Source organism: Osmerus eperlanus, chromosome 12, assembly GCF_963692335.1.
Source record: "Osmerus eperlanus chromosome 12, fOsmEpe2.1, whole genome shotgun sequence".
Taxonomy (NCBI): Eukaryota; Metazoa; Chordata; class Actinopteri; order Osmeriformes; family Osmeridae; genus Osmerus; species Osmerus eperlanus.
The window spans coordinates 6,710,143-6,736,434 of NC_085029.1; the positions used below are offsets into that span (position 1 = coordinate 6,710,143).

The 26,292-nt window shown below is 42.1% G+C and overlaps 2 protein-coding genes across 3 annotated transcripts; one reads left to right on the forward strand and one right to left on the reverse strand.

Moving 5' to 3' along the window:
• Positions 1-249: 249 nt before the first annotated feature.
• On the reverse strand, positions 250-7,432 carry LOC134031836 (carbohydrate sulfotransferase 3-like). Its single transcript, XM_062475572.1, has 3 exons — positions 7,000-7,432; positions 2,814-3,029; positions 250-2,617 (listed from the first exon to the last, which is right to left on the reverse strand). Exons 2-3 carry the CDS (start codon positions 2,891-2,893, stop codon positions 1,393-1,395), a joined length of 1,305 nt encoding a protein of 434 aa, XP_062331556.1. The 5' UTR covers positions 2,894-3,029; positions 7,000-7,432; the 3' UTR covers positions 250-1,392.
• Positions 7,433-8,212: 780 nt separating this feature from the next.
• On the forward strand, positions 8,213-13,033 carry ghitm (growth hormone inducible transmembrane protein). 2 transcript variants are annotated; one of them, XM_062475211.1, is made up of 9 exons: positions 8,213-8,370; positions 8,842-9,001; positions 9,350-9,452; positions 10,732-10,843; positions 11,085-11,226; positions 11,319-11,427; positions 11,898-12,086; positions 12,174-12,345; positions 12,433-13,033. In XM_062475211.1, the coding sequence occupies exons 2-9, from the start codon at positions 8,870-8,872 to the stop codon at positions 12,512-12,514; spliced, it is 1,041 nt and encodes a 346-aa protein (XP_062331195.1). In that variant the 5' UTR covers positions 8,213-8,370; positions 8,842-8,869; the 3' UTR covers positions 12,515-13,033. The 2 variants fall into 2 exon arrangements, with proteins under 2 accessions (XP_062331195.1, XP_062331196.1); XM_062475212.1 differs by having other exon boundaries at positions 8,232-8,256.
• Positions 13,034-26,292: the final 13,259 nt, after the last annotated feature.

Sequence of the window (26,292 nt, forward strand, 5' to 3'; positions counted from 1 at the left end):
AGTTTGGGGAAATTGCTAGGTTGGGAGACTTAAATAGCGAGGCCAGCACAGTAGTAAACATGCTGGTCGTTTAAGAGCTGCCTCCATGCAGTCCTCCTTCCTCGAAGGCAAGGTTGTTAGTTTGGTCTAAGTACAAGCAAAGGGGTGCGAGGGGTTCCTGAGTCACTTAGGAAAATAACGGAAGGATTTTTGAAGAAAATCTTTGCATAAACAGTCAGTTGAATAGGGTCACACAGCCTTTTGGTTTGGGTTTCTTTAATAGTTACATTGCCTTTTAACGTATTGGCCCACTTTGGTCCAAAGACATAGTCAGGATAGAGATATAATGTGGGTGGGTAATGACCACTATAATACTAATAATTGCACTTGAGGGTTGCTGAAGAATGCATAGAGAGCTGTAGAGTAGTCCTTTTTCTGGCAATACACATTCACCATAAGCATGTTCATTATAAATTGAAATTAAACACTAGAACATGGGCAAATATGAAAATATGATCAAAACTCAAAATTGCACTGGACAGTTTATAACAACAGTTTAGGCTCTTTTAATCACTAGCCAAGAGGCTTGTGTCAATAGACGATAGCCTTGCATCAAATCTCACACAATTCTGCAAACCAGCTGCAGTTCGAATGTCTGTACATACAGTACCACTGTAAACATCTGTTTAACAGAACAGGTACCAACACTGTCTCCAAAACTTCAAACGACTTCTGGCCAATTAAAAAACATGCACATCCAGCAACCTACAGCATGGGAGGCGCCCACTGGGAAATTGAGTGCACTCAAAGCCTAAGTTATAATGACCTGTCAACAAACATAAACTGCAGTATATTTTAAATTAACATGACAAATAAATCCCTTCTTAGTGTTTTGCATTGCAGGAAATACATAATAGGGGATCAGTATTTCTTACTATACACAAAGTAAGTCATTCATTTATTGACCTCTAACATTAATTTCAAGTTTTCTTTGGTTTAAAAGCAGCCTTTGTTCTTAAACCCAGACTTCCTGCCCTCTAAAGTCATTTCCAATAGTTCAAGAGCTGTTCAAAATGTACTGGAGTGTTATAGATTTATGACTTATTTCATGCTGTCTCATTTCATATTTATATAAAGGAGTGTACATATATATTTTTCGTAAATTCACAAGCATGTGGTGGGAAACTAAAGCAAAGATTTACAGATCCCTGAAACCTGGTCACAGAGTGTGATAGATAACATAAAAAGGTGCAAAGTGGAAGGCAGTATTCAAAATCTTTCCACAAGAGCATGTATATTCACAAAAACATTGTGCATGTCAAATGATCTGTTTCAGTCACATACATCCTATTTGTTCCAAGTAAATATGAATGTTTGTGTTTGCTTGTACAGCAAGCAGGGCTATTTTGTTCTCTATGTAAAGTTGAAATTCTTTTCCTCTATCAAACTGATGGACTTGTCTGTAAGCATTGCTTGACTGTTAACTATTCTGTACCCAAAAAGCTTTAATGTTGGCCCACAAACTCTCTGCACAACCTGGGCTATTTTGTATGGTATCCTGAACCTCCATTTCTCGACTTGCTCTGATGAGTTTTTCTGGGTTGAGTACACACCACTGGCCTCCTTGGAAGCCTGAGTGTTTTGGAGTATCCAGTTTTTTACCTGAGGAGTGAATGGGATGCCGGTAAACCTGTACATGTCTGCAGCCTTCCTCATGGGGAATCGGGCGATGTCCTCGTAGCGAACTAGCATGTAGCGTCTCCTCAGCCAGGGGGGCTGTCGCAACCCCACCTCAGCCGACATCCTAATGTTATCGCAGTTGCCTTTCAGCTTCCTCACCTCGTCATCGTCGATAGGCACGTCCCCATCCACTGCCCACTTCTTCCAGTTCTTGTACTTGGCAGAGAAGGCCACCATGCGTGAGGCCAGAACAGCCCGGGGGTCCCTGACCAGCTGGATGAACTTGACGTCCAGGCGCGGGTCCTCGGCCAGGGGCCGCAGAGTCTCGAGCTGACGCACCCTCACTGACTTGATGGCCCTGTGCTCCTTCTGCAGGCAGGATTCAGAGGCCATCGTCAGGTTGAGAGGCCCACAGCGCCTGGTCCTGCAGTGGTAGCGCTCGAAGACCTTCTTGACAATGGGGCTACAGACGGACTCCTCGCACAGAGAGCTGCTGGATTCCCTGCGGAAGAGGGCAGTGGTGATGTGGTCCACGGGCCGGGGTTCGATGAAGCTCTCCAGCATGGTGAAATCACACAGGAACAGCTGGCGGAGCACGTCCCGATAGGCTGCGGACGCCGCCGTGGCATTTGTCCCTCCGGTCTCTAGCGTCAGGGAGCGCTCAACGTGCCACAGGGGCTCGAATAGGTAAAACATGTTGTCGCCCTGCTGGTTGAAGAACTCGCCCACAAAGGATGAACCGGTCCTGGTGGTGGCTAGCAGGAGGATGTGCTTCCTGCCGTTAGGGGTAACCTCATGCTCCGTGTAGTTCTCTAGGCGCCGCTTCATCAGGGTGAAGGCTGGGTCCAGCTTGCTCAGAGTGGTGAAGGAGCCATTGTACTTCAGCAGAAGGGGGGAGGAGATACCTTGCTGTAGAGGAGTCTGGGGGGTCTGCTTCAAGGCTAGTTTATCTGAAACCCTAAAAGACAGTACAGTGTTGGACCATTTAAAAATACAAAAACAAAACCTATGGTAAGTTCCCTTTCAGGAAGCTGCAAAATAATTGTTGTACCAAGCAAGACAATCTTTCCTTGAGAGAAATATGTAAGACAGGCAGGCCGAGGTTTACAGTTGTAAAACCCAAAAGCGCTCTGTTAATCACGGAGATGGCTTACCTCGAGATAATGTTGTTTTCCTTTTCAATTATGACAAGTGCCACAATAAAGACAAGGGATATTGTGTATTTGATCCTCATACTTGGATGTAGCTGTGTCAGGATATGCTTTTACAGACTGCTTCTTAATAGCTTCTGCCAATCTTGCCAGATTCTGTTTGTCTGTTTAAAGAGCCCTTCTGTTCTTGGTATTCCCCATTGCAGAAGTTGTTTCATTCTGAAAGGAAAGTGAGTATTAAAGTGTCAGTCACACATCTTACACATATCAACAAAGCTGTAAACAACACAAACCTTCTTTTATGCCATCAGATACAGCTGCCAAAATAGGTCTTCTCCATCACATTGTAACACTTGCTTGGTGTACAACATACTGTACAGTATCTGGACAAAAGAATTGCATGCCACCGCGTTGCTTTGTCAGCAAAGACCTGCTGTTAGCGGTTGTGTGCATTAAAATGGTCTACAAAAGCCTTCCTCTGTTTCTTGCTTTATTTGGTTTATGGACTTTATAAATGTAAAAAAAAATATTTTCAAAAATACTGAATATTTGATCTGCTTAGGGTTAAAATAGAAAGTGGAGAGGTGTAATTTCAGGAATGCAATCTGGTCCTTCCTTTGGGATGGGGGGTTAGTCTATATTATCTTTAAGTGCACCGGGGACTTTCAGAACATGCCCACCCACCAAGCAAGTGCTGAAAGCTAGTGCCCTGCGCACAATCATGTCACAATCAACAATCCGCTGTTAAAGAGCTGCATAAACTGACTGACAAACGATGCATTGAAAAAACTAGAAACACAAACTAAAGGGTAATACATTGTCCTGTTTTCTTTATCTTATGAATGCAGACCTATGGTCAGTCATATCTATAACGCTTGTGGCCTGTTGTTGGAACTCTGCTCTTTATTCGCAAGCTACTCCTCCAATATATCAACACAGGGAGGATATCTTTTCAACGAAGGAGACCATCTGGTGACGGGCTAATGGGCCCCCAGTATTCCCACATAAAACCTGGCCTGTCATGGACTGTGAGCGAGGGGGGATATATGGGCAAACACGCAGAGGTAAAAGTAAATAGAAATTGAGGGGGAGAACTTGGTTGTCATGGGGGCAATAAATCAAAGCATTGTGTGACGTTGCAGTACTGAGCTAGTAGGTTTGCAGGATACGTAACCTGTACCTGGAAGAGACTGAGATGTCGAGTAAAGATTTGATTTAATAGTGACTTTGTGGATATTTTGTTTGGATATTTTGTTTTGTTTTGTTTCAATAGATTGATTAGTGACAGATTAGGTTGTCAGATAATGGAAGCATGGCTATGATCCATAACAAATGTTAGAAGTACACAAAGGAAAACCTAGTACAAAGCTAACCTATCTGCCAGTACAAACAGGGCAATGTGACATGACAGTGTCCAAACAAGTTCTACATTTGAAGTAATAAAAAGAGGGGAAGTGTGCTTATTGGGTGCTAAAGGTGGCGGCTAGCCTGTTTGGATCAAGGAACTACATGCTGTGTGATTTCCTCTGGATCAGTGCTTAATGATTGCAGGCCAGAAGACTGCGGGGCTCCAACCCAGGAGAGGGACTTCCTGTTTCTGGAGGACTGAGCTCTGTACACTGAGGCTTATTTACGTTTAAACAGACGGACTTGCCTATGCCTCCAGAATCATTCCACTTTGGGCTTAAATGAACCAAGTGTTTTAAGCACAAAGTCTGATTGTAGACACGAGGACCTGACCACTGTCCATGTGTTTCAATTCCAGATTTCCCAGTGTTCCACAGATATCCTGTCTGGTTCCACGGAGCTGTGGAGGTGCCGTTCTAACATCCTGTCGTGACCTCTGTCAAGGGCTGATTTGGAGCGCTGTAGCCTGTCCAAACTATTACAGTCTAAACACCAAAAATGATTGGACACCATCTGTGAAATTCTGGAAACGGGAAAGGGGTTATGCACTTTTTAGAGGCAGTACTTCTGTTGACGTGGAAGGTGAGTGAGCAAAGGCTGGACAGGCTGCTTACTGAAGAGGAAATCTTCATCTCTGTCTTGCACCATCCTGCCGCATGCCAATGACACAAAGGTCTCTCACATGGGTTAAACTGTGAAGAGTTTTGGGTTGGGATCACAGCACTTAAAGTTCAAATCAAAGAGATGAAAAATGAATAGTGATACACTTTTTAGACAGGAGATTACTTTTTCTGTATTTACTTTTGACTGAATTTTTTAGACCTTAGTAGCTGCAACAAGGTACTAACTGGACATTCACATATGCAGTTGCGTGGCACAGGGATTCCATTATCTGCAGAGCTGTGCTGGTACCTAGGTGTGGACCAAGTTGGAAGCTATGTGCAGCTAGCTAACTAGATAGATTTGTTTGTTAGCTCTTTGTTTCCTTATTTGCTTTGTCTGTTTTACAAAAAAGACAAAAGCGTGCTTTTTCAGTCAGCTTTTATTATCAATCAAATATATATATATTTTTTATAAAATCGTATCATCAACCCAGTATCATGATTTGTATCGAATCGTGAGTTGAGTGTATCGTTACATCCCTAGTTTTTTTTTTAAACGTTTTTTATAATGATTGACCGGCAGCTTAATGTTGTATTTGCACTAGGGAACTCGGAATGTAAACATTCCAGTCTGACACAGGTCAATTGACTTCCTGACCTGTACTAGCTGTGTTACTGAAAGGGTTGCACCAGGAAACCCAATCCTGTCATCTGTCTGCACACTACAAACGCTCTGTCATCGGTTGTAATTTTTTTCAAACAGGTATTCTTAAATATTACATTCCAAAAATCACAATCACATCTTGATGTGTATCAATTTTCTTACCGTATTTAAATATAATTACCATAATATTTAAACCATGACCATTAATAACCGGGATGATAGGGATGACGAATACGAAAGTGTATATTTATTCAAGAGAGTTAGTGATTTATAATATAAGTCAGTGTAGTACACCAATTATCTGAGCTTATTATTTCAAGCCATCTTGTCAAATAAAGCTTATGAGCTGATGTCTTGAATATTCACGAATTACTGAGACGTGTGACAGATTTCATCATCAGCTCCTAAAGAAACCACCATTGCCCCATTCATCATCTTGTTATAAATGATCCCACAGTATTAACTGCCTGCTCTTTAGTATTACAGTTTTAAGGGCACTTCTTTTTATAGACCAGGCAGTTTCATTTCCAAGTTTAAATTTCTGCTCAACAAGACTAATCATGAATATCATAATCATAAAGCATGAGTATTTTCACTGTACATTACGTTAGAATGTACATAACAATGAACCATTAAAGGAACATACTTGAAGTACCACAGGCACAAGCCACTCAGTTTTGTCTCTCTGGCTGATACTTAAACCCCCTGCAAACAGACTTTGGGTTGACATACTGTAATTATGCAGTGCCTTTTCAAGCATGGTATGGTACAGTGCGCTCACGATAAAGTAGGTGTTGTGCTCCATGAGGAGTCTGGAGAGCATGCTGTCATGGCAGGTTATGTCTTGTCTCATTGTAGAGAGCAGTTAAGTGATTCATATATAACTGGTCCTACCTGTACTGTAGTACTATTAGCACTATTAGCCTTGATGTACTGCCTTTGTTTGTCCAGTAAGTGAAATGAGAGAGAGAAAGCGAGTGTGTGAGAGAGAAAATTAAATTTGTCAGATGATAAAAATGTCAAACATACGTTATCTGATGCATTCATATTGATGTGAATTGTAAGTGATGTTCTACAATATGCTGTGTTCAAATCTACCAAGCTAGATTGTCTTAGTTACAGAAACATATGAGACATTGAGTACAAGAGAGAATGTTCTTTGGAGAGACAAACCACAGACACTTGTTGGGATGAAACTTCTCTATGGGGATATGTGCGGATCGATGACTGATTTCTGATCTCACACCTATATAGACCTACACCAACATATTGGTCACTTATAATACCAATATATATTGCATTGGCGTGTACTTTCACATTCTACATGTCTGTAATACACTTTAATACATAGCCTACCAAATAATGTGTATCAGACTTATGTAGTCTATTTAGTGCTTAAAAGGTGCATTAATATAAACCCTTCCAGTAATTAAAATACATTGTTGCTTAAGATAACTATATCCATCCATAAACTGTGCTTTCATTGTAATTTACTTAAAAGAAATCCCTACTATACCATTGTCCGGATTGCAGCATAAAGAAAATGCTAAGGCGACAGTTCTGTGTCCGATGGCATCCCGCATGGTCTCTTCTTTCAAACACTGACGTTCTGTCTCAATCACTTTCAGAATGTTTCTTGAAGGAGGAAAACATATCTACATCCTTTAACTTTTCACGAGACATCCCAGAATGTAATGAGACGAAAGTTTTGTATCCGACCTTCTGAAAGAGATACTTTGTAGTAAGAACCAGAACGGTCCTTAATAATTCTTCCAATCTCAATATCACAAGTGGATAAATAGTTGTTAGTAGCCTAATATATATTGGTGCTCCGAGAAACAATACATCTTAGTTTATTTCCGTCACTTCAGACGCGTTTCGCAACGACGGTCTTAAACTGATACTGAAGTGCCAACCATGCAGGGACTAAAGTGCGCTGTTGATTCAGACTGACAAACCGTGGGTCACATGAAACCTTCAATACAGTGATAGCGGTTTCGAGAACGAGCCACCATGTGTAGTCTAAGCATAGGGATTTACTATAGAGTTTTCTGTTGTATTTCTTGGTGGTAGTCTCTCATACATATTCGCATAGGCTACTTTACTACTGTAGGCCTATCCATTTTTATTAATAAAATAGTAGCCACGTGCTTAATTAAGCAGGCATTGTTTTGTATAAGATATATGCTACTAACTGGGTAAATAGCATGCCCTGCGTGAATCTATATACCTATTTAATGAATTACCAGGTTTTATCTGACAGATAAATTCTCATAAAATCTCATCAAAATTGTAGGCTATTTACTAATGGTTGGATTCTAAATTAGGCCTACTTATAGGGGCTGACTGACACCTAGTGGTGAAACACTTATGTGCCCAGCCTTGTCACTTCTACCCACCTCGAAAGTTTACATCAATGTAATTACATTTTTCGTAGTTTGGTTTAAGGATTTTTTGTATTTCATTCCAAGTGTATCATTAAATCAAATAAAATATTAAGTTTCTGATCTTAATGTCCGATTACAAAATTAAAACTCGTCCCTTCGTGATGACGCATTCTACACGCAAAAGGTAAATTTGTTTTGGTTTAACCGGAATATTTTCTTGTCACTTGCCAGTTGAAACAGAGTGGACGGGGTCATCTAAAGTTTCAAATCAAGACCATTTAAAACATAAATAAAATGTAGGTATACTTTTGTCGTTAAAAATGAAATATATTTAATAAAAGCACCATCGTATCAATCCGCGACAAGTCGGCGCGACGCGGGGTGGCGTAAGTATGCAAATTTAAGTCCCTCTGTAAGAACGTTCAGGAAGGTTACTCCTTATTTCGTCAGTCAAGTGCGCACCGTGAACAGAAAAGGTGGACAATAAATTTACACTTGTGGTATGTTAGCTATCTATCTTTCTTATATTATAACAAGCTGTTTTCTTTATAAATATAGATCTTGCAAATTGTACGCCGGCAGACGTAGCAAAGTTGTATGCAAGAATATTAGCTACCAAGATAGATAACTTGGCATTCCTTAGCCTACATGTTAGCATGTTACGCCACAGTTACAAAACATTGTCAATGCTGCCACTGGCAAGGCACAGTGCGAGTGCTAGATATGCGAGTGCTAGATATGACTTGGTGTAATGTATTTGTCTCACTAGCTTTGTTTGCGGCTGTTCTCATAGATGTGGACAATAATTGTTGATGCCAAAGTAACGTTTCAGATAACGTTTAAACGGTTAAGTCCTGGTAAAGTATAGCTAGGTAGCAGGCTAGCTACTAGCTAGCTTTCAATTGTGAGTAGATAGACAGCAGAGTATATCTCCTCGATGTTTATAACCTTTGTTTATGGGCTCTTTTCAGATCGTTTTACCAGAACTTCATCAAAACCATGTTGGTGGCGAGGCTAGCATGCCTGCGCACTTTCCCAGTGGTGGGGCTGCGTCCCATGTTGTCCGGGAGCACTCCAGCCATAAGGAACTCGACCCTGAAGGCTTGCCCACCCCTGCTGAAGCCTCACCAGGTAGGCTATAACCAACTAGTCAATCACTAGTTTTAGGCCTAGCAAAAAAATATACAAAATAGTTCAAATGGCAGACAGTTTTGATACATTTGGAATGTATGTGTGGTAGGGTTATGCAAAGTCCTTGCATGATGGTATTTTTCCAGAAGACAAGTTTAGATAAAGGATTTGAGATATTTTGGAATTGGGTGGAATTCCTCCAAACTAAGTTAATATGTTAGCTACATTTCTCAAGTGCACACAGTAATTGTATGTCAGTATGTTCAGTGTCATTATAATTGATTGAAGGGACTGCTGTTAGGCCTATATGTCATGTTTAAGACTTCCCTCTCCATCTTCCCTCCTCAGGGCTATTCAACAAAATCCAGATTTGGCTTCCGCCGCACAAGAAGTCCCAAAGACCAACTCAGTGAAGCTGCTTTTGAGCCAGCAACCAATACTGCCATTAAAAGTGATTTAAAGTATTTAGTATTTAAAGAGTGACTTACTCCAAACCTCTTGAGTTAAAGCCCAATGATTTAATAATCAATTATGTCTAATCCTGGTCTTGATTCTGCCAAATATTTTCAAATGATTTATTTTTATTATTTGGTTGTAAATCCCAGGTTATTTTTTTGCCCCTAGTGATTCAAAACATTTGAAGAAAATTTGTGATGTATGAGAGCCTTTTCCAGGTACTTTGACGTCAAACTGGGAGAGGTATATTTTGTACCCTCCCCTGAGATGTGCTTGCTGGCAACACCGCTAGGCTAATTTATGAATAGAGGTGACTGCATGGTAGCCTGGTCCTAACCAGACCCTCGTACATTTCCTTTGTACAGAGGGTCTGGGATTGCTCCATTGACAAGAGTTAACTTCCTTGAAGGCGGGTACTCTGAAGTTTAAAACTATTGGATCTACCATAACCAATCGCTAGTGTTCGCTTTAGTCAACTCCTTCACCACTACTGTAACGGACCTAGCTGCCTTAGCTGGAAAATCAAACTTTTCCCAAACCCCGTGGGGAGGAGGGCCACAACATCATGGCCACCAACAAAACTCAGCAAGGATTGTTCTTGCTCCGGCTTTAACTTATGGATATTCGGCAGAGTTGCCACAACGGACCGAATAGCTTCGCTCGCATATTTCTCCGCCGCCATTACTGAACTACAACTCAAACTAATGCACAACATCAACGTCATCGTTCTCAGCCACTCCCTCTGTTCGCTGATTGGACCTACAAAAACTGTGTTTCTGAAAACCGACTAATGCACCGAAATCCCAGACCTAGTACAGAAGCAAAATCAAAATTGAGCGGAAGTACGTAGGAGGGCAGAGCCAGGCCAACTGCATGGGAGTTTTAGACTGATTTATAGTGTATTTCCTTTGTAGATTGACAAATGATATGCCTTCTTTGAAATATGTTGAATCTTGCACAACTAAATTAAATTAATTTAGAATGGTTAATCATACATGTGCAGTTTGAAGTGGCAATAGCAATTCTGGACTGCGTAGGTTCCCACAGAATCATGCCCTGGCACAGCATTGTATCAGAATTGTTTTGTGTGCAAAAACGGATTCTGAACCTTGTGTGCCATTGTTTATTTATTGATTTTTGTAGGGTTTGGCGATTTTACTCGTCCTTACCCCCAAATTCGTTCTCACACCTATTGCAATCATTCTCAATGTTATGTTACCCCTGAAATGCTACCCAATATTTTTATGGTTTATATTATTTTCTTTTGTCTCCAGTTGACAGCATGGGCAGAATGGTTCTGGCTGGTGGGGCTGCTGTGGGTCTTGGAGCTCTGTGTTACTACGGCCTGGGCATGTCCAATGAAATTGGAGCAATTGAAAAGGCTGTGTATGTATTGAAAACGAACTCGCACTATGCAGTGGAAGTTGAGTGTCATCTGCCGTAAATCATACACATTTACAGCGCATGAAACACGTATAGCTAATTTCTAGTTATTCAACCTCAACTAACCATCTTTTTTGTCGCCACTTGGGGCAGATGTGACACACGTTTATCTTTCTCATGACTCAACACGAGATCTGTTTGAAAAAGGCAACTCAAACTTTACTCTTTATCTGGTCTGTACTAGGATTTGGCCCCAGTACGTCAAGGACAGGATCCACTCCACCTACATGTACTTTGCAGGCAGCATCGGACTGACGGCCTTGTCTGCTGTGGCAGTGAGCAGGACCCCAGCTCTAATGGGCTTGATGATGAGGGGCTCCTGGATGGTAAAAAAAAAATTACATGATTCACCCCCCCTTTTCCCATTTATCTCCATTCCCTCAATACATCCATATTCTTAACCAGTTAATTTATACAGGCCATTGGAGCGACCTTTGCTGCCATGATTGGAGCCGGCATGCTTGTCAGGTCCATTTCGTATGACCAAAGCCCAGGGCCTAAACACTTGGCTTGGATGCTCCACGCAGGTAACTACCGTTTAGCTCAATGCCGTTGTCATATGTTTTAAAGTGGCTGTAAAGCAGAACTAACAATGAGTTTAAGTTCATCACACCACAGAAGAATGTGTTGTTAACTATCCATCCTCTAATTTATTGAATTCAGCAACAACTAGCTAAGTCAATTGCAGATATCAGAACAGACCTACCTGTAGTCTCTGAGTCTTTTATGTGTTAATTACTTTGTCTTTGCTAACTCCACATTTCAGTGTGACAAAGTTTTAGAGCTTTGCACATGCTTTCATTAACTCAGTTCACACGTATATAATGTACTGAGAAATCATAGAATTAGCTTTACAGCACCTACATGATCCAACAGCTATAAAAGGGTTATTTTCGTCAGTGTATCACTAGAGGGCAGCAATGTCAAGCGTTCCAATTGCTAAAAGTTGTTTTTAATCTGAAAGGTTTCATTGCTGATTTGTTTGCTTGGCCTAAAGGTGTGATGGGTGCCGTTGTGGCCCCTCTGACGCTGCTGGGTGGGCCCCTGATGATGCGTGCAGCGTGGTACACTGCTGGTATTGTGGGCGGCCTGTCCACCGTGGCCATGTGCGCCCCCAGCGAGAAGTTCCTCAACATGGGTGGGCCCCTGGCTGTCGGCTTTGGAGTGGTCTTCGCCTCCTCGCTCGGTTAGTTAGCGCCCCTTGCAGTGGAAATGTACACGCGTGAAATAATGTGAGGTCGCTGAGTATTCAAAGCGGTCCTTCCCTCCCCAGGGTCCATGTTCCTGCCCCCCACCTCTGCATTTGGAGCTGGGCTTTATTCGGTGGCGGTGTACGGAGGCCTGCTCCTGTTCAGCATGTTCCTGCTCTACGACACACAGAAGGTCGTCAAGAGGGCAGAGACCTACCCTCTCTACGGAGTCCAGAAATACGACCCCATCAACTCGTAAGTGCCCAAAGACCATTTTTCCGCCACCTGCTACTGGTGTAAATATCTGTTCGGCTCATCTTCGTTTGAAACGTCGTCTCTTAGGTGCATGGGGATTTACATGGACACAATGAACATCTTCATGAGGTTGGTGATGATTTTGTCCGGCAGCAACAGGAGGAAATAAGCAGTGCCTGTTTGGCATACTTCAAATCTCAATTCTTCAATTAGCAGCATACACAATATCTTTTAGTCTAATGTTGAGCTGAAAAATAAACTGTATGCATTGCATTTGTGCGAAGGAGAGGGATGGCATGTACTAGTGCATATTGTCACTCAACAAATTGCTCCAATCAATATTCTATAGTTTTGACCCTGAATGCAAAGGTGGTGCATTTGATTGAAGTCTTTAAGGGTTTATATACAGTGATGTTTGTCTACATCAGTCCACCTCAGTCTTGTTCATTTTTGTATTTATTTATTTACATTTGGGGGGGTTTTCTTTCTGTAAAGTGTTGGGAAAACATATAATTCAAAACAGGGTTGTGACGGCTAATCTAATGCTACTTTTGTCTCCCATTGCATACCATATGATAGCAGTACCTGCAATAAAGTGTTCAAAATGCATTTGTTGGGCTTTAGAAAAGTTACATTGACTTTGTCAAGATATATATTTCAGGAATTCAATAAAGCAAGATGAACAGACTTTGGTGGGTATTCATGTGAAGATTATTGGGTGTAATCATTATGCTGTTGGATACACCTAACTAGTAAGGGAGAGTACATTTTGTGAGTATAATCATGACTAAAGGTTTAGATTTATTAAATAACCTTGCAATGAAACTGTATACAAAGTGGTATCCTATTGAAACCCCCAAAATACCCATTATGTGAAAAGCTTTTTATAACACAGCATCTATTTTGGATTGGACACTTCACTTTTAACAACCAACAGATGCAAACACAGCTCTCACTTTTCCAGATTACATCTATTATCTTTAAACAATTTAAGAAATTGCTCACAGGTTATTTCTTCATTTGAAGAGAGAGCTGTATCAAAGGTCAACTTCAACAGTATCCCTAATGTACACCAATCAGCCATAACATTATGACCATCTGCCTAATATTGTGTAGGTCTGCCTTTTACCACCAAAACAACCCTGACCCGTTGAGGCACGGACTCAACTAGACCTCTGAAGGTGTGCTGTGGTATCTGGCACAAAGATGTTAGCAGCAAATCCTTTAAGTTGGGAGGTGGGGCCTCCATGGGTCGGACTTGTTTGTCCATCAAATTCCAAAGATGCTCAATTGGATTTAGATTTGGGGAATATAGAGGCCAAGTCAACACCTTGAATATACACCTCGCATTCCTGAGCTATTTTTGCTTTGAGGCATGGCACATTATCCTGCTAAAAGATGCCACTGCCATCAGGGAATACCGTTTCAATAAAGCGATGTAAATGATCTTTAATAATGCTTAGGTAGGTGGTGCGTGTCAAAATAACATCCACATGAATGGCAGGACCCAAGGTTTCCCAGCAGAACATTGCCCAAAGCATCACACTGCCTCTGCTGGCTTGCCTTCTTCCCATAGTGCATCCTGGTGCCATGTGTACCCCAGGTATGTGATGCACCCATCTATCCACGCGATGTAAAAGAAAACGTTCTAATGAAACGATTCATCAGACCAGGGGGGTATTCCAGAAAGCAGGTTATGTGACATACCCGGGTAAGTTAACTCCCCAGCTGACACCCAGCGTTGTAGCAACATTGCCAGTAAGTTGCTGCAACATTGTGAATCAGCTGGTGGGTTAACTTACCCGGTTATGTTGCATAACCTGCTTTCTGGAATACCCCCCTGGCCACCTTCTTCCATTGCCCCATGGGCCAGTTCTGATGGACAATACAGGGGTCAGCATGGGCACCATGACTGGGTTGTGGCTATGCAACCCCATATGCAACAAATTGTGGTTCACTGTGTTGACATCAGGACCGGCATGTACGTTTTCTGCAATTTGAGCTACAGTAGCTTGTCTGTTGGATGGGACCACACAGGCCAGCTTTCGCTCCCTACTTGCATCATATTTATCAAAATGGTTTGCATCACAATCGGTATGCTGATGGCTCTCAAATATGAGGGGCTGCAGAAATATTTCAGATTGTTTACACAAATGTATATGAAACATACATCGATACAACTGAAAACTCCCATACATACAGAATATCTGACACGCTCAGACACATGAATTGCATTCACACATACTTAAGTGTTCATACAGATACACTAAAACTGGTAAATTCACACACAACAAGCTCATTGAGATACTGGTAAGACAGACTCACATGCATATGAAATGCTCAAAGAAGCATTTGAAATACATTAACAGTGTTTCTGGTTTGTTGCTCAAAGAAATAATGGCTCAGCATGGAAATGCAAGGTTTTCCTTTTATTTCCTGGAAGGTGCAAATTATTTACAACAGACACTGCTGAGTGCAAAATAAATAAGAATATTGTCAGACACACAGTGGTACTAGCAGTCTCTTTTAAACAGGAATGTCAGAAGACAGAAAATTATTTGAAAAGAGTGTAGAAGTATATTGATATACTTATAAATACACTTTTATATTGTTACGTCATTACAACCCATACAAAGAGAATGTCCTTTACAGCTCTACTAATCACAGAAGTAGCGTTCCTAGCAACAAGTGCAGTATGGTACTAGAAACTACAGCCTCATTTAAAGGTAATAAGGTATTCGGGGTATGCCTGGTTGTCGTGAAAGATTACAAACATGATGGGGCACTGTACGTTGTCTACCAGGCAGTCGTAGCGGTTGTTGGGCAGCTGGGGAGAGCGGGGCGGGGGGATTATCATATCTGCCTTGCCTAGCGTGTACTGTCCTGTCAGGACCCTGGCCACAAACATCTGTTGGTTTCCGTCCTGGTCTTGTCGTGAGTAGATGGGGTTAGCGGAGTAGCTTGCATTCACAGCAAAGTATGTCCCTTTACCGTAAAGAGTGCCTGAGTGAGAGATGGAGAGGGACAAAAGAGAAAGAAAACCATTATATGAAAATCAATGGTTGGCGTGAGAGACTGAGTGGGTAATAAAGATGATATCATAAATGATAATATAGATTTAAAATAACAGTTTGCACAGTCAACTATACAGGAGAGGTGACTTTTGAGTGGTTATGGAAGGGTTAAATCTACCCACCGTTCTGCCCAGCAAAGCTCCTGTTAAAGCCAGTCTCCAGGATGGCCTGGCTTCCCTCACACGAGGTACCATGGTACAGTAGCTTCTCGCCCGACCCATTCTTATCCTCCAGCTGTTTTCTTTTGACCTCGTAGGCCTGCCGCAAGTGTACATTCTGAATGCGTTTAATCTACACAAGGAAACATGGACCTAGGTAAGGTACTATTAAGTATCATTTTGTGAATCACAAGGTGAACTTGAGTTCGGTCACTGAGTACAAATTCACAATTTTGACCACAAACAAATCTTTGAGACTCCAAATGACATTGTCCTGTGATATGCTCTGGTACATTTTTACATGATAGGTGTTCCCTTTTATAACTAGACAAGAGTTGCATACAGCCCATAATGTCCTTTACAGTACTACTATTCTAACTTTCCTAGCAACTACTGCTGTCCTAGGTACTATGCTAGAAACTACCACCTCCTTTAAAAGGTAATGAGGTATTCAGAGCAGACCTGGAGGTCATAAAATACTACAAACATGGTGGGGCTCTGATTCTTTGATCCACTGATGCAAGTTTAGGAGCAAATCGCAGTATCAAGAGTCTGTTGTGGCAGGTTATGCCCCTGCATCTACATTATTGAAATGTATTGAAGAACAATGTAAATGGAGTCCGAATAAGATGAGCAGTAGTCCGTTGGACTGAGCCAAATTTCCTCTCCAGGCTATGCCCATATTTGGTGGGGCGGGGGCGGCTAAGAAGTGTACCGACACAAACTAGATTTGAACTGAAGTAGCACTGATCTAAGTGCAGTAAGACTTGTAAATTGTGTTGTGGCAATTTATACTCTTCATGTGACAAAACATTGCATCAAATAAAATGTGTAATAGCACATAGTCTTATAAGTTTTCAATTACATATGAAAGAGCTCTGTTTTGATTCACATTCACATTTCACATTTAGTCATTTAGCAGACGCTCTTATCCAGAGCGACTTACAGTAAATACAGGGACATTCCCCCTGAGGCAAGTAGGGTGAGGTGCCTTGCCCAAGGACACAACGTCATTTTGCACAGCCGGGAATCGAACTGGCAACCTTCTGATTACTGGCCCGATTCCCTAACCGCTCAGCCACCTGACTCCTGACGGAGTCTGCTTAAAAGTATTATGGCCTATGAGTCTTGCCTGTGAGTTCTGGCGAATGAAAAGTCTACCAGAATATAATTTATTGGAGACTGTTGCTGGGGCATGATCCAAGACTAGAGTGCACTTGTGATGAATCAGGTAGCTGCTGGTAGGCTTATAGTGCCCCCAGATAAAAGGATGTATCAAAGGATACCAAATAAGGTTACTAAGACTTTGAAATGTGTGAAGGATTGTTTATACGTCACGTGGGTGTTTGGCTTAGAATCACGTTATGGTAATTTCAAAATGTGTGTTGAACAACGTTGGTTAGGTTCTTTGCAATTTCTTCTACTGCTGCAAGTGTTTGACCAAAGATGTTTCAGCCCAGGGGCGTTGTTAGACATAAAACTCTACTGCGGCACAAGCCCTTATTCATATCCCTTTTATTATTTCAAGCTTGCTGCTCACAATGCACTACTAGGCTATAGAAATTCCCCTTGCTTAACCCACTATACACAGTTCAGGGACGCAAGTTTGATATCAGCTTTGGCAGGGTCATCAATAGTTAATGCGAGCGTGAAATTTTTTTTGCATTCATTTGAGTGCAAATCCAGTTTTTTTGAGCTTCATGTAAAATTGTTTTTATGTTTTAGTCAAAATAAGATGATCAGTAGGCCTATCATTTAGAAACTTTCTTTAGTTTTGTAATGTAACTCAAACTTTAGATTTCACAGCAGAGTTATACTGGGGCACGTGCCCCAGTAAAAAGGGTCTAATGACACCCCTGTTTCAGCCTCATGAGAACTGTTTTTATTTGGTCAAAATTCACTTTTGTACTACAAGACCATTGACAGAACCTCACTATTAGCGGCAGGGCAGGTTAAACCCATACAAACCTTGAGCACAGTCCTGCTGGAAGCGGTCCTCCTAAAGTCCTCTTTCACCCTGCGGAACTCTACAGAGGAGGCGGGCAGGTTTACCAGCTTCAAGGACTCCCCCTGGGCCATGCTGTCCCAATCCAGAGGGAGACAGAAGTCTGGGAGAGACAGAACCATACAAACCAAAGACAGTTTGAAGGTTTAGTTTGCAAGTGGCTAAAAAGTATACACCTGCTAAGACCTAAAGATGGGAGTAGTTTTGAGAAGGTGTGGATAAAACCTGCTGTCTAGGCTTGAAAAAACATCTAAATTAATTTAGTAGCTACAGTGTTGCTTTGGGTGGGGAGAGCAAGCAGTGAAACATGTACTCACCTTCAATGTTCTCCAGACGTTTCAGGTTAGTCACCCTGCCTGCATCCTGGACAGTGGCCTCCATCTTCCTCAAATCCACCACCCAGTTTCCCCCCAGCCCATCCACCACTCCACCCTGCACCTCCTGCCTCTCTAGCTGGAGGTTGGCCTCCTTTGGGACCCTCTCCCAATCACCCCTGGGACCCATCATGCACCAGGTTACGTGGGAGTACACCTCCTCCTGCTCCCTTTCCCTCCTCTCCCGGCGCAGACAACACCACTGGACTAGCTGCACTACCTTGTTCACTCCATCCTTTGGCCCATACAGGGTGAACCCTCCCTGGGTAGACCGACCCTGGCCTTCACCCCCACAGTGAAACTCCATGGTCAGGTTCAGAGATGACACCTGCCTGTTCAGCTCACCTACCTCGGCCAGAGTAAGCCCAGCTAGGTCTTCCCTTGTGAAGCCGTATTGGCTGCACTGGTCCTGGTACACCCTCTTGATCTCTGCACCTGCCTTGGACACATCCTTGTCACACAGGCCCAGCACAAGGAACTCAGATGGGGACTCTGGAGAGCGGCTTGTGGGCAGAAGGCTGCTCAGGTCTGGGCCTGTGGAGGATGGAGGAGGGGCCTGAAGAGATATTGGGCTAATGGGGGACTGATATAGGTGAGCTGGAAAAAGAAATAGATGATAAAGTCAGCATAAGAATATAGTTTGGGTACTCTGAGGTTTACCACATCACTGTAACACTGAATCAACAGACAACACGGCCCCAATATGATCACCTCAGCAGAATTCAATCAGCTGGTCGACACCCTCCACTCCAGTAAGGCTGACTACTCTACCAAATGACCCAACAATACGGGGGGGACACATCTAGACACATGTAGACACTCTACATGTGTCTAGCTATATTTCTTACTTGTGACATTGGCATGAAGTTGATTTGTATTGTTTGTGTTTGAGTAAAACTATCAAACTATCATTAGTTAGCACTAGATACCTAATAGTTGCAAGTGAGTGCAAGTCTGGATTATCTTCCCACCTTTTATATCAATTGTTTGTCCTGTTGTTCATTTTGTGATCAAAACTCTCAAGTACTAAGCCCATAACATATCCAGTATTGTTCATTCAATATTTCGTATTACCTAAAATCATTGTGTATAATTTGAACTCACATACTCTACTATTCGTTCCCCCATGTTATAATCTTCTCTACACCAAAAATAATTACGATTTACGTAACGTGTTCGAAGTCAATATGTCTACCTGAAACAATGTTCCAATTCCACAACCTCAAAATTTCAACATGGAACTCCACATGTTCTTCTTACTAACCTGTCGAGGGATTTGCAGGGGGAAAGAGCTTTTCAGCAGAATGCTTGAATGCCAGGAAAACATTGATCTTGATGAAGACAAAGCGAACCAGTGTGAGGTGTTGGAGAGGACTGGACAACACTGTTGCTTTGATGCCACAGAGAATGGTGTCGGCCACCACCTTTGGGTCCAGCCCGTCCTTGCCTACATATTGAATGCAATATAGAGGCTTTTATTCACAGCAATGCTCTTCTATGAATGTACATTTTCCTAGCTAATTATTGCACACCGCTGGCGGTTGTATCTACAATATTATTTGCAGGTAGAACAATCTGAGGGTTGATGTTGGATATTTGTGAATAACTGTGATGCCTTTAAAAAAAACGGTATAAATGGTACCATCTCTATTGTCTGGCATCATCTCCAGGCTGCAGTTACAGTTACCTGCACAGATAGCAGGAATGGCCACAGACTGGTGTCCTTTCTGTTCACATGTCTTCATGATGTAACAGACCAGACATTGGATCAAGGTGGCATCCTTCTCTCCGTTCACGTGCAGAATGGACTTGCAGGGGAATCGACCAGGTTTGGACTCAAACAACCCTCCTCTGGTCACATGGGCTAGTGGAGGAACAGAGCAGCACAGAGTCTAAGAGAGCTGACCTCAGATCAGCTTGTTGAGAGGTAAGAAGGGGAAAGACTATCACCTGATCTCAGTTCAGCCTGCACCTCAGGTCCAGCTATAGTCAGAATGTCCTTGCATACACCTGCAATGTGGGACACACTATAAAGTCAAATCTGGTCTTTTTGCTCTCAAAGCTAATAATGTCAAAATCTTAATGTCTCAATATGCAGTTAACTACCAGACTGTAGGTCAACAAAGTCAGTCGAGTTCACAACCACATCAGTTCTCTCATTGGTGATGTCACCAAATACCAGCTGCACTTGGACTTTCCCAACCTCCAGGGTGATGGTATCCAGGTCAGAGGTCAATGAACGGAAGACCACTGAGGATAAAGATTCAAATTAATTGGAGGTGTAAAAAGGAAATATTCAATTTATGTACTACAGTTGCTATGTGCCAATTGATCAATTCAATATTGCCTTTTCCTCTCCTGTTCACCATTTTGGAACGTAGGATCCTGTGGATATTCTGAAAGCTCTGGAATTACAGTAAAAGTACATGACAGCCCTACTGATACAATACAAAAATTTTACATCATATCTACAGTATTAGTCGTAAGAAAATTGACTAAAGGTGTCTTTTCAAAGGGAACCCTGCTTAAAGTGATAAGAAATTGGCTGAAAGTTTATCAAATCTGACGCCTCACCTCATCAGAGTCAGGGTACTCAGGCTTAACCACGATGCGGATGGTTAAAATGGACACAGTGGATCCGGACAACCCAAACTTGATAATTTCTTCCGTCAGAATACGTACTGCCTCACGTAGAGGGAACTTCAGAGCTATCCCAGGTCCAATCATAGGCAAAGCCACAGAACTCAGGCCTTGCTGCCTGCACATGTCCAAAACCTGGGACAGTCCAGTACGCAGTGCCTATATGGGTGACAGCGTTTGCGTTGTGCATGGGTGAAATAGGGGACACCCTTGTAAAAATACAAAAAAGTGAGTGAGTATGACCAGTGTTTCAATTGCTTTACTCAAAATTATTTTTTTTAACTTACCTTCTCACTTTGACCCTCAGCTGCATCCCAGGGCAGGCACTCTACAAAGAAGACCTTGCGGCTAACAAGGAACGAAGTCAACTTGACTTCCAGAACCTCCCCTGGGGTACAAAACCGTTGCTCTGCAGCTAGTTCAAAACTTGTACTGACATTGTTAAATTGATTTTCCAAACATTTGCCTATCATGGTGGAGTGCAGTTGTGTCTTCATCATAGGGACCACCAGGGCATCCACCTTTATTGTAGTAGGGGAGAATACTAGTCTTAATTAAAAAATACAAATAAACGATCAGGAGGCAGATGAGACTAATGTGTGAGTTAAAGAGAGGACTTGCTTTACCCGCTGGTCTTCCAGACTGCCCAACACAACCTCCAGGCATGCTTGGCTGAGAGGGGAACTTGTTGGAGCTGGATGAAGACTGCTCCCCCTAGTGGAACTGGCAGCACTTACCGCCCGGATCGCTGCTGCTGACCTAGCTTGTCTGTCCTGCTGGGGCAATATGACGACTTGAAAAAAGCGCTCCACTTGCTCCAGGTTCCCCTTTCCTTCCCCGAGATAGTACAGTAATGCTCCTTGCCCATCCAGGACCACCTTTCCGCAGGTCATGCAGGCCAGAATTGCACTGAAATCCTGCAAGACTTTCTGAACGAGACACCGGGGTCCAGATAGCTTCACGGAAGGAACTGGGGAGTGAGACGATGTTAGTTTAACACCCGGGTTCAGCTTTGGACCCACCAGGTCTTTGACTTTATCAAATGAGTCAACCATTTCTAGAAGAGGCAGAGGTAAGCTTTCATGGACCTCAGCCTGGTTAAGCTGGTAGTCCACTAATACCTCCTTCAGCCTCCCCACCTCATCACTGTAGCCCACCAGCTGCACTCTAGTCCTGGGGTCTCTGGAGAATCCATGATGGTATTTGACCACCACCCTGAGGCTTGTGATATTGGCCTCACCCTGGGCATTTCTTAGGACTTCCTTGAGCCTGTCCAGTGCTGGAGGTAGGCCTAAAGCTCCCTCTAGAGGCACAGTGAACCAGCACAAGTCATTAAGAACAGTGGTTGCAGCCTCTTCCAGTGCATCTGATGACAAGCTGGACAGGATCAGGTCCGACCCAATCTCCAGAGCAACTGGGCTGAGCAGACTCCACTTAAAGCGGGCCTGGTATCTGGATACAGAACCGCTAGACTCCATGAAGTCTAACTTTACCTTGGGAAGTTGAAAAGTTTTTTCTTTAATCTCTTTTAACAGTTCTTCTAGTTTTGTCAATCCCAGCTGAACTTCCTGGTTGGGTCCCTCAAAGAGCAGAGCGTTTGACCCATTTTGTGAGATCTTCACTCCGGGGCTAAGGATCCTCAGTTCCTTCTCAAGCTTCTCCTTCACCAGGTAGTACCGTCTCTCTGACACTGGGCAATACTTCCGTGTTTGGGTCTTCACCTCCAGCATCTTCAGCTTCTCCTTCACGTCCCTCCCCACCCCCACAGCAAATGCATCTTCTTCCAAGTATACCTTCACATCCTCAGTCTCCAGGGCAGCAATGTTTGACATCAAGATCTTTATCCTCACTGGGTCCACCTCATAGTGGGGACGGTAAACGTTCTGCACCGTGTCAAAGATCTGCTTCACCTTCTGAGCCCAATCACGGACCTCTGACTCCGCCCCAGCAGTCCCACCATTCACCACAGCCTCATCTATCTCAGGGGAGAGCTGGACAGAGGAACTGAGTGCTCTGAGCTGGTTCTTCAGAGCCTCGTTTGCCTTCGGACAGTCCCTAAGGTACTGGAGGAGGTATTGGTCCATGATGAACACCTTCTTCAGCTTCCTGCTAGATGGGGTCTGAGAGAGAATGGAGGGTTTAGATAGGTGTCCTGTCTGTAGTCTATGAATGACAGTCGAATATTATAGCTGAGCATTTTTGTTTACTGTGTCTTTTTAATACATGAAAAATAATTTATATACATTGGGTACACTTGTACCTGCTCAAGGGGAACATGACGCATGGGTGACATCAAGTGGGGAAACATAACACAAAAGCACACTATGACAGAAGTGAACATGTAAAGCAGAATGGGGGTTTGTCTGTGACGCAGCAAGGTACTTTCCACTGTCCAAGTAAACAAATCAAAACTGGTTTGACAATTTACCAACAAGACAGTTGTCAAGAGTGTGTTCTCTACAATTCACAAATATTATTTATTATGAAAAATGAATCAATTTCAATATTCAGTTAAATAAGTGTTATGCAGTTCCATGGTATTGTGACACACCTGTTGGTCGTCCGAGGATGGCTGTGGAGGATGAACAGGATTTGTGGAGTCAGGAATTAGACCGACTCGCATGTGTGGTCCACGATTCGCTTGCGCTCTGCAACGATCATTTCGGCAGCGGCTTTTCCGCGAGCCGCTTGCAAATTCGGCTACAAGATGATAAAACAAAAATATATATAGATGGATAAAGAAACATGTCATTAAGATGTTACTACGTTAGTTATATGCTACAGCATTTAAACTAGTCTGTAACAGCCTGATTGAAAATGGGAGGCGAAATTCTGCTTACGAATTTAGGCTCGATTCGTAGCCAAAATTCCGCCACCCATTCATTTTCAATGGACGTCACGTGACAGGCCCCGCAAGGCAGAGTGGCATAACTGGCGACGCGGGCAAAGCGAACTGGCTGCTTTGCACGGGGAGCGAACCATGGGCGTGCAATACTTTTTTTTTTTTACTGGGACACGTGTTTTAACAATTTACTTTCTTAGTCAGATAATTCATTTAAATTGATAATGATAAAAATGGATCTTGTAGGAGCCATAAGTAGGCTATTTGGGTGTGCTTTTGCCTTCGGCAAGGGCACAACCTTTGTTCTCTCACATATATCTTATTATTATTATTTTCCCACCCATAAGGATCTCTCAATATTTGGACTACATAGACGTCTGTGTCAAAATGTTCGTCTTGGTCACGATTGCGTTGCTTCTATTGGGATTTACGTTCCGTTGCACGGTTTAGGCTGAATTTAAGTTTTCGTGGCAAAAAGTGCCTTGTGTCAACAAAGGGTGCTCAGTGCTAGCCTACGTCACAACGTCAGCACACGTTAGCAACCAGGGCTGGACTGGGACCGAAAATCGGCCCTGGCATTTTTGGGTTATGCCGCAGCGCCCAACCGAAATTACTCTGGCCGCGCCTCTCTCACTATGGAACCGGCAGGAATCAAGCGCGTCTCCCCTAATAGGTCCAAAGCCGCTACAGATCTAAAATGCAACGCAATGATAGGCTACCCAGGACAGGCTACATGCCTGAATGACAGGACTTCTACGAAGGAGCCTCTTTGACATAAGAGATAAGAGAATCGTAGCCTTGAAAGGCAGAACGCAGATCAGCAAACAAATCGGAGCAAAATAATTATAATCATAATTAATGATATAATGACATAAAATACTGAGTGGTGAAACATTACGAAAGCAGGGTTCTGGAATTTCAGTTTTACTTTTCATTGCAGTTAAATAACCGGTGCTCCTAATGTTGCCAACATGTGATAACATAGTTTCCCCGTTATGCTATCTGTCTGATTATGAACGTAATTTAGGTTATGGTTGGTAATATGGTTATAAATATATAAAACAATTATATAAAGGCTAACAATATATAACATGATTGTCATGCTATTGGAGGGAATATAGAGCAAAGAAGGGTTCATACCTGTACGAAAGATTTTGGATTTCTTCGGGGGAAGACAGGACGACCACTCCTCGGTGGTGCCATTGGTTTTGAACTGGTGGTTCAGGTTCATCTCAGCCTGCTCAGTAGGCACAAGAAAGCGAGATACATTGGAGGGATTCAGCCATACCTGTTTGAGCCTCAGTCAGACTCAAACAGATGGAGTGCGTAATACATTTCAGGTCAATTTAATCTAAATAATCAAAAGCTTGACGATATTCCATTAAAGTTAACTAAGTGCATTACGAGTATTTACCTGAATGAATTCCCAGGAAATCTGTCAGCAATTTTGTGTTTCAATTTTAGCATTGTCATATCCTGCTCATCTGTTCTTCTGTATTGCACGTCAATTTCACCTGGTCCTGGTAGATTTTCCCCATTTCTGAAATTCTGCCTGTGAACCACTGAGGTATATTTGTTATGAAGTAAGAAGCCACATAGCCCACTTTATGTTACTGTGAGAGCTGCAGACTTTCATTTTCATTTGACAAAAGAAAACACGAGAAACGGGAATAAACAAACAGACCGGGTAGGCTTCTCCGCCCAATCCAGGTTGTCCATTAGCCTACATGTTTACAGCCCATACTTTAAACAGTTAATTATTAAAAGTGAATCCAGTCGGGGAAATACCTGAAATCCCAATAGCCCGTAAAGCTGTGCCAAAGTTGACGTAGACCTAGTTGTTTGAACTGACAAACCTATGTGCAATACTTGACCCGAAGTGCGGTAGTAAAATTATAAGTAGTATTCTGTCTTCAAGGAAACGTATCACTCCTATGGAAAGTTCTTTTGGAATTCATAGTAATAATAGAAAAACAGAAAAAAAACATGGGGTTTACCATGACCATGTTGAATCCCCAACAAAGTTAGAGATGTGCATTTAAAAATTCAGCATAGAATTTACCCTATATACTGAAATCACATTGAAATCTGGCAATAATGAGCTGACTTGTCATTTTTGTAAAACTGATATTGAGTCCATTGATCATCTTTTTTTCTTCCTCTTATTGGTGATTTTTGGGTTGACTTATCTAACTTCTTAACCTCCAAATTTAATTCAGATATTGTATTAAAACTAACTACGTGATGTAGGCTAAATTGTTATCTATCTCTCTGCAATTCTAATATAGAATATGTGTTTATTTTAATGGATAAATACTTTATTCATAAGTGTACATTTTCTTTAACAGTTCCTAAATATATTCATTTTCTTACTTCATTAGAACACTAAAAACAATGCACAATGCAAAAAGTGTCAAACTGGTCGAACTGTATGAAACATTTTGTTAATTGTATAAAATGTGTGCCTCTGCTGACTATTTTGTACATACATTTATATATGCCTATATTTGTAATAAAAAATAAATAATTATAGGCCTGTGTTTATTTTGCTTTTCTTTAGATATTTCTCACCCAATGTTAATTGATCCAATTGTTCTGAATGGATTGAACTGTCATTGTATTTGTTTACATTTTTGCAGTAAAAAATCATTATAAAAAAAATAATGTGTAATACTTTGCATTACACCGGTTACTGTGTATGTAGGAGTGATGTAGCCTACTTAAAAACCATCCACATATCGTGAATACATGTATTCAGTTTGTGTTCAGACAGTGTACATTTTTATTTTGAAGAAAATACAATTACGCTACATTCAAATTTCAAAGAAATATTTCGTCACGTGACTTCGTGTAA

Bases quoted from the DNA above. Each gene is read 5' to 3' on its own strand.
- ghitm (XM_062475211.1), top strand. From the start codon at position 8,870: ATGTTGGTGGCGAGGCTAGCATGCCTGCGCACTTTCCCAGTGGTGGGG. The intron at 10,844-11,084 runs GTATGTATTGAA...GGTCTGTACTAG, and splicing joins GGAGCAATTGAAAAGGCTGT to GATTTGGCCCCAGTACGTCA. The intron at 12,346-12,432 runs GTAAGTGCCCAA...GTCGTCTCTTAG, and splicing joins AAATACGACCCCATCAACTC to GTGCATGGGGATTTACATGG.
- LOC134031836 (XM_062475572.1), bottom strand. From the start codon at position 2,893: ATGAGGATCAAATACACAATATCCCTTGTCTTTATTGTGGCACTTGTC. The intron at 2,618-2,813 runs GTAAGCCATCTC...ACTGTCTTTTAG, and splicing joins GAAAACAACATTATCTCGAG to GGTTTCAGATAAACTAGCCT.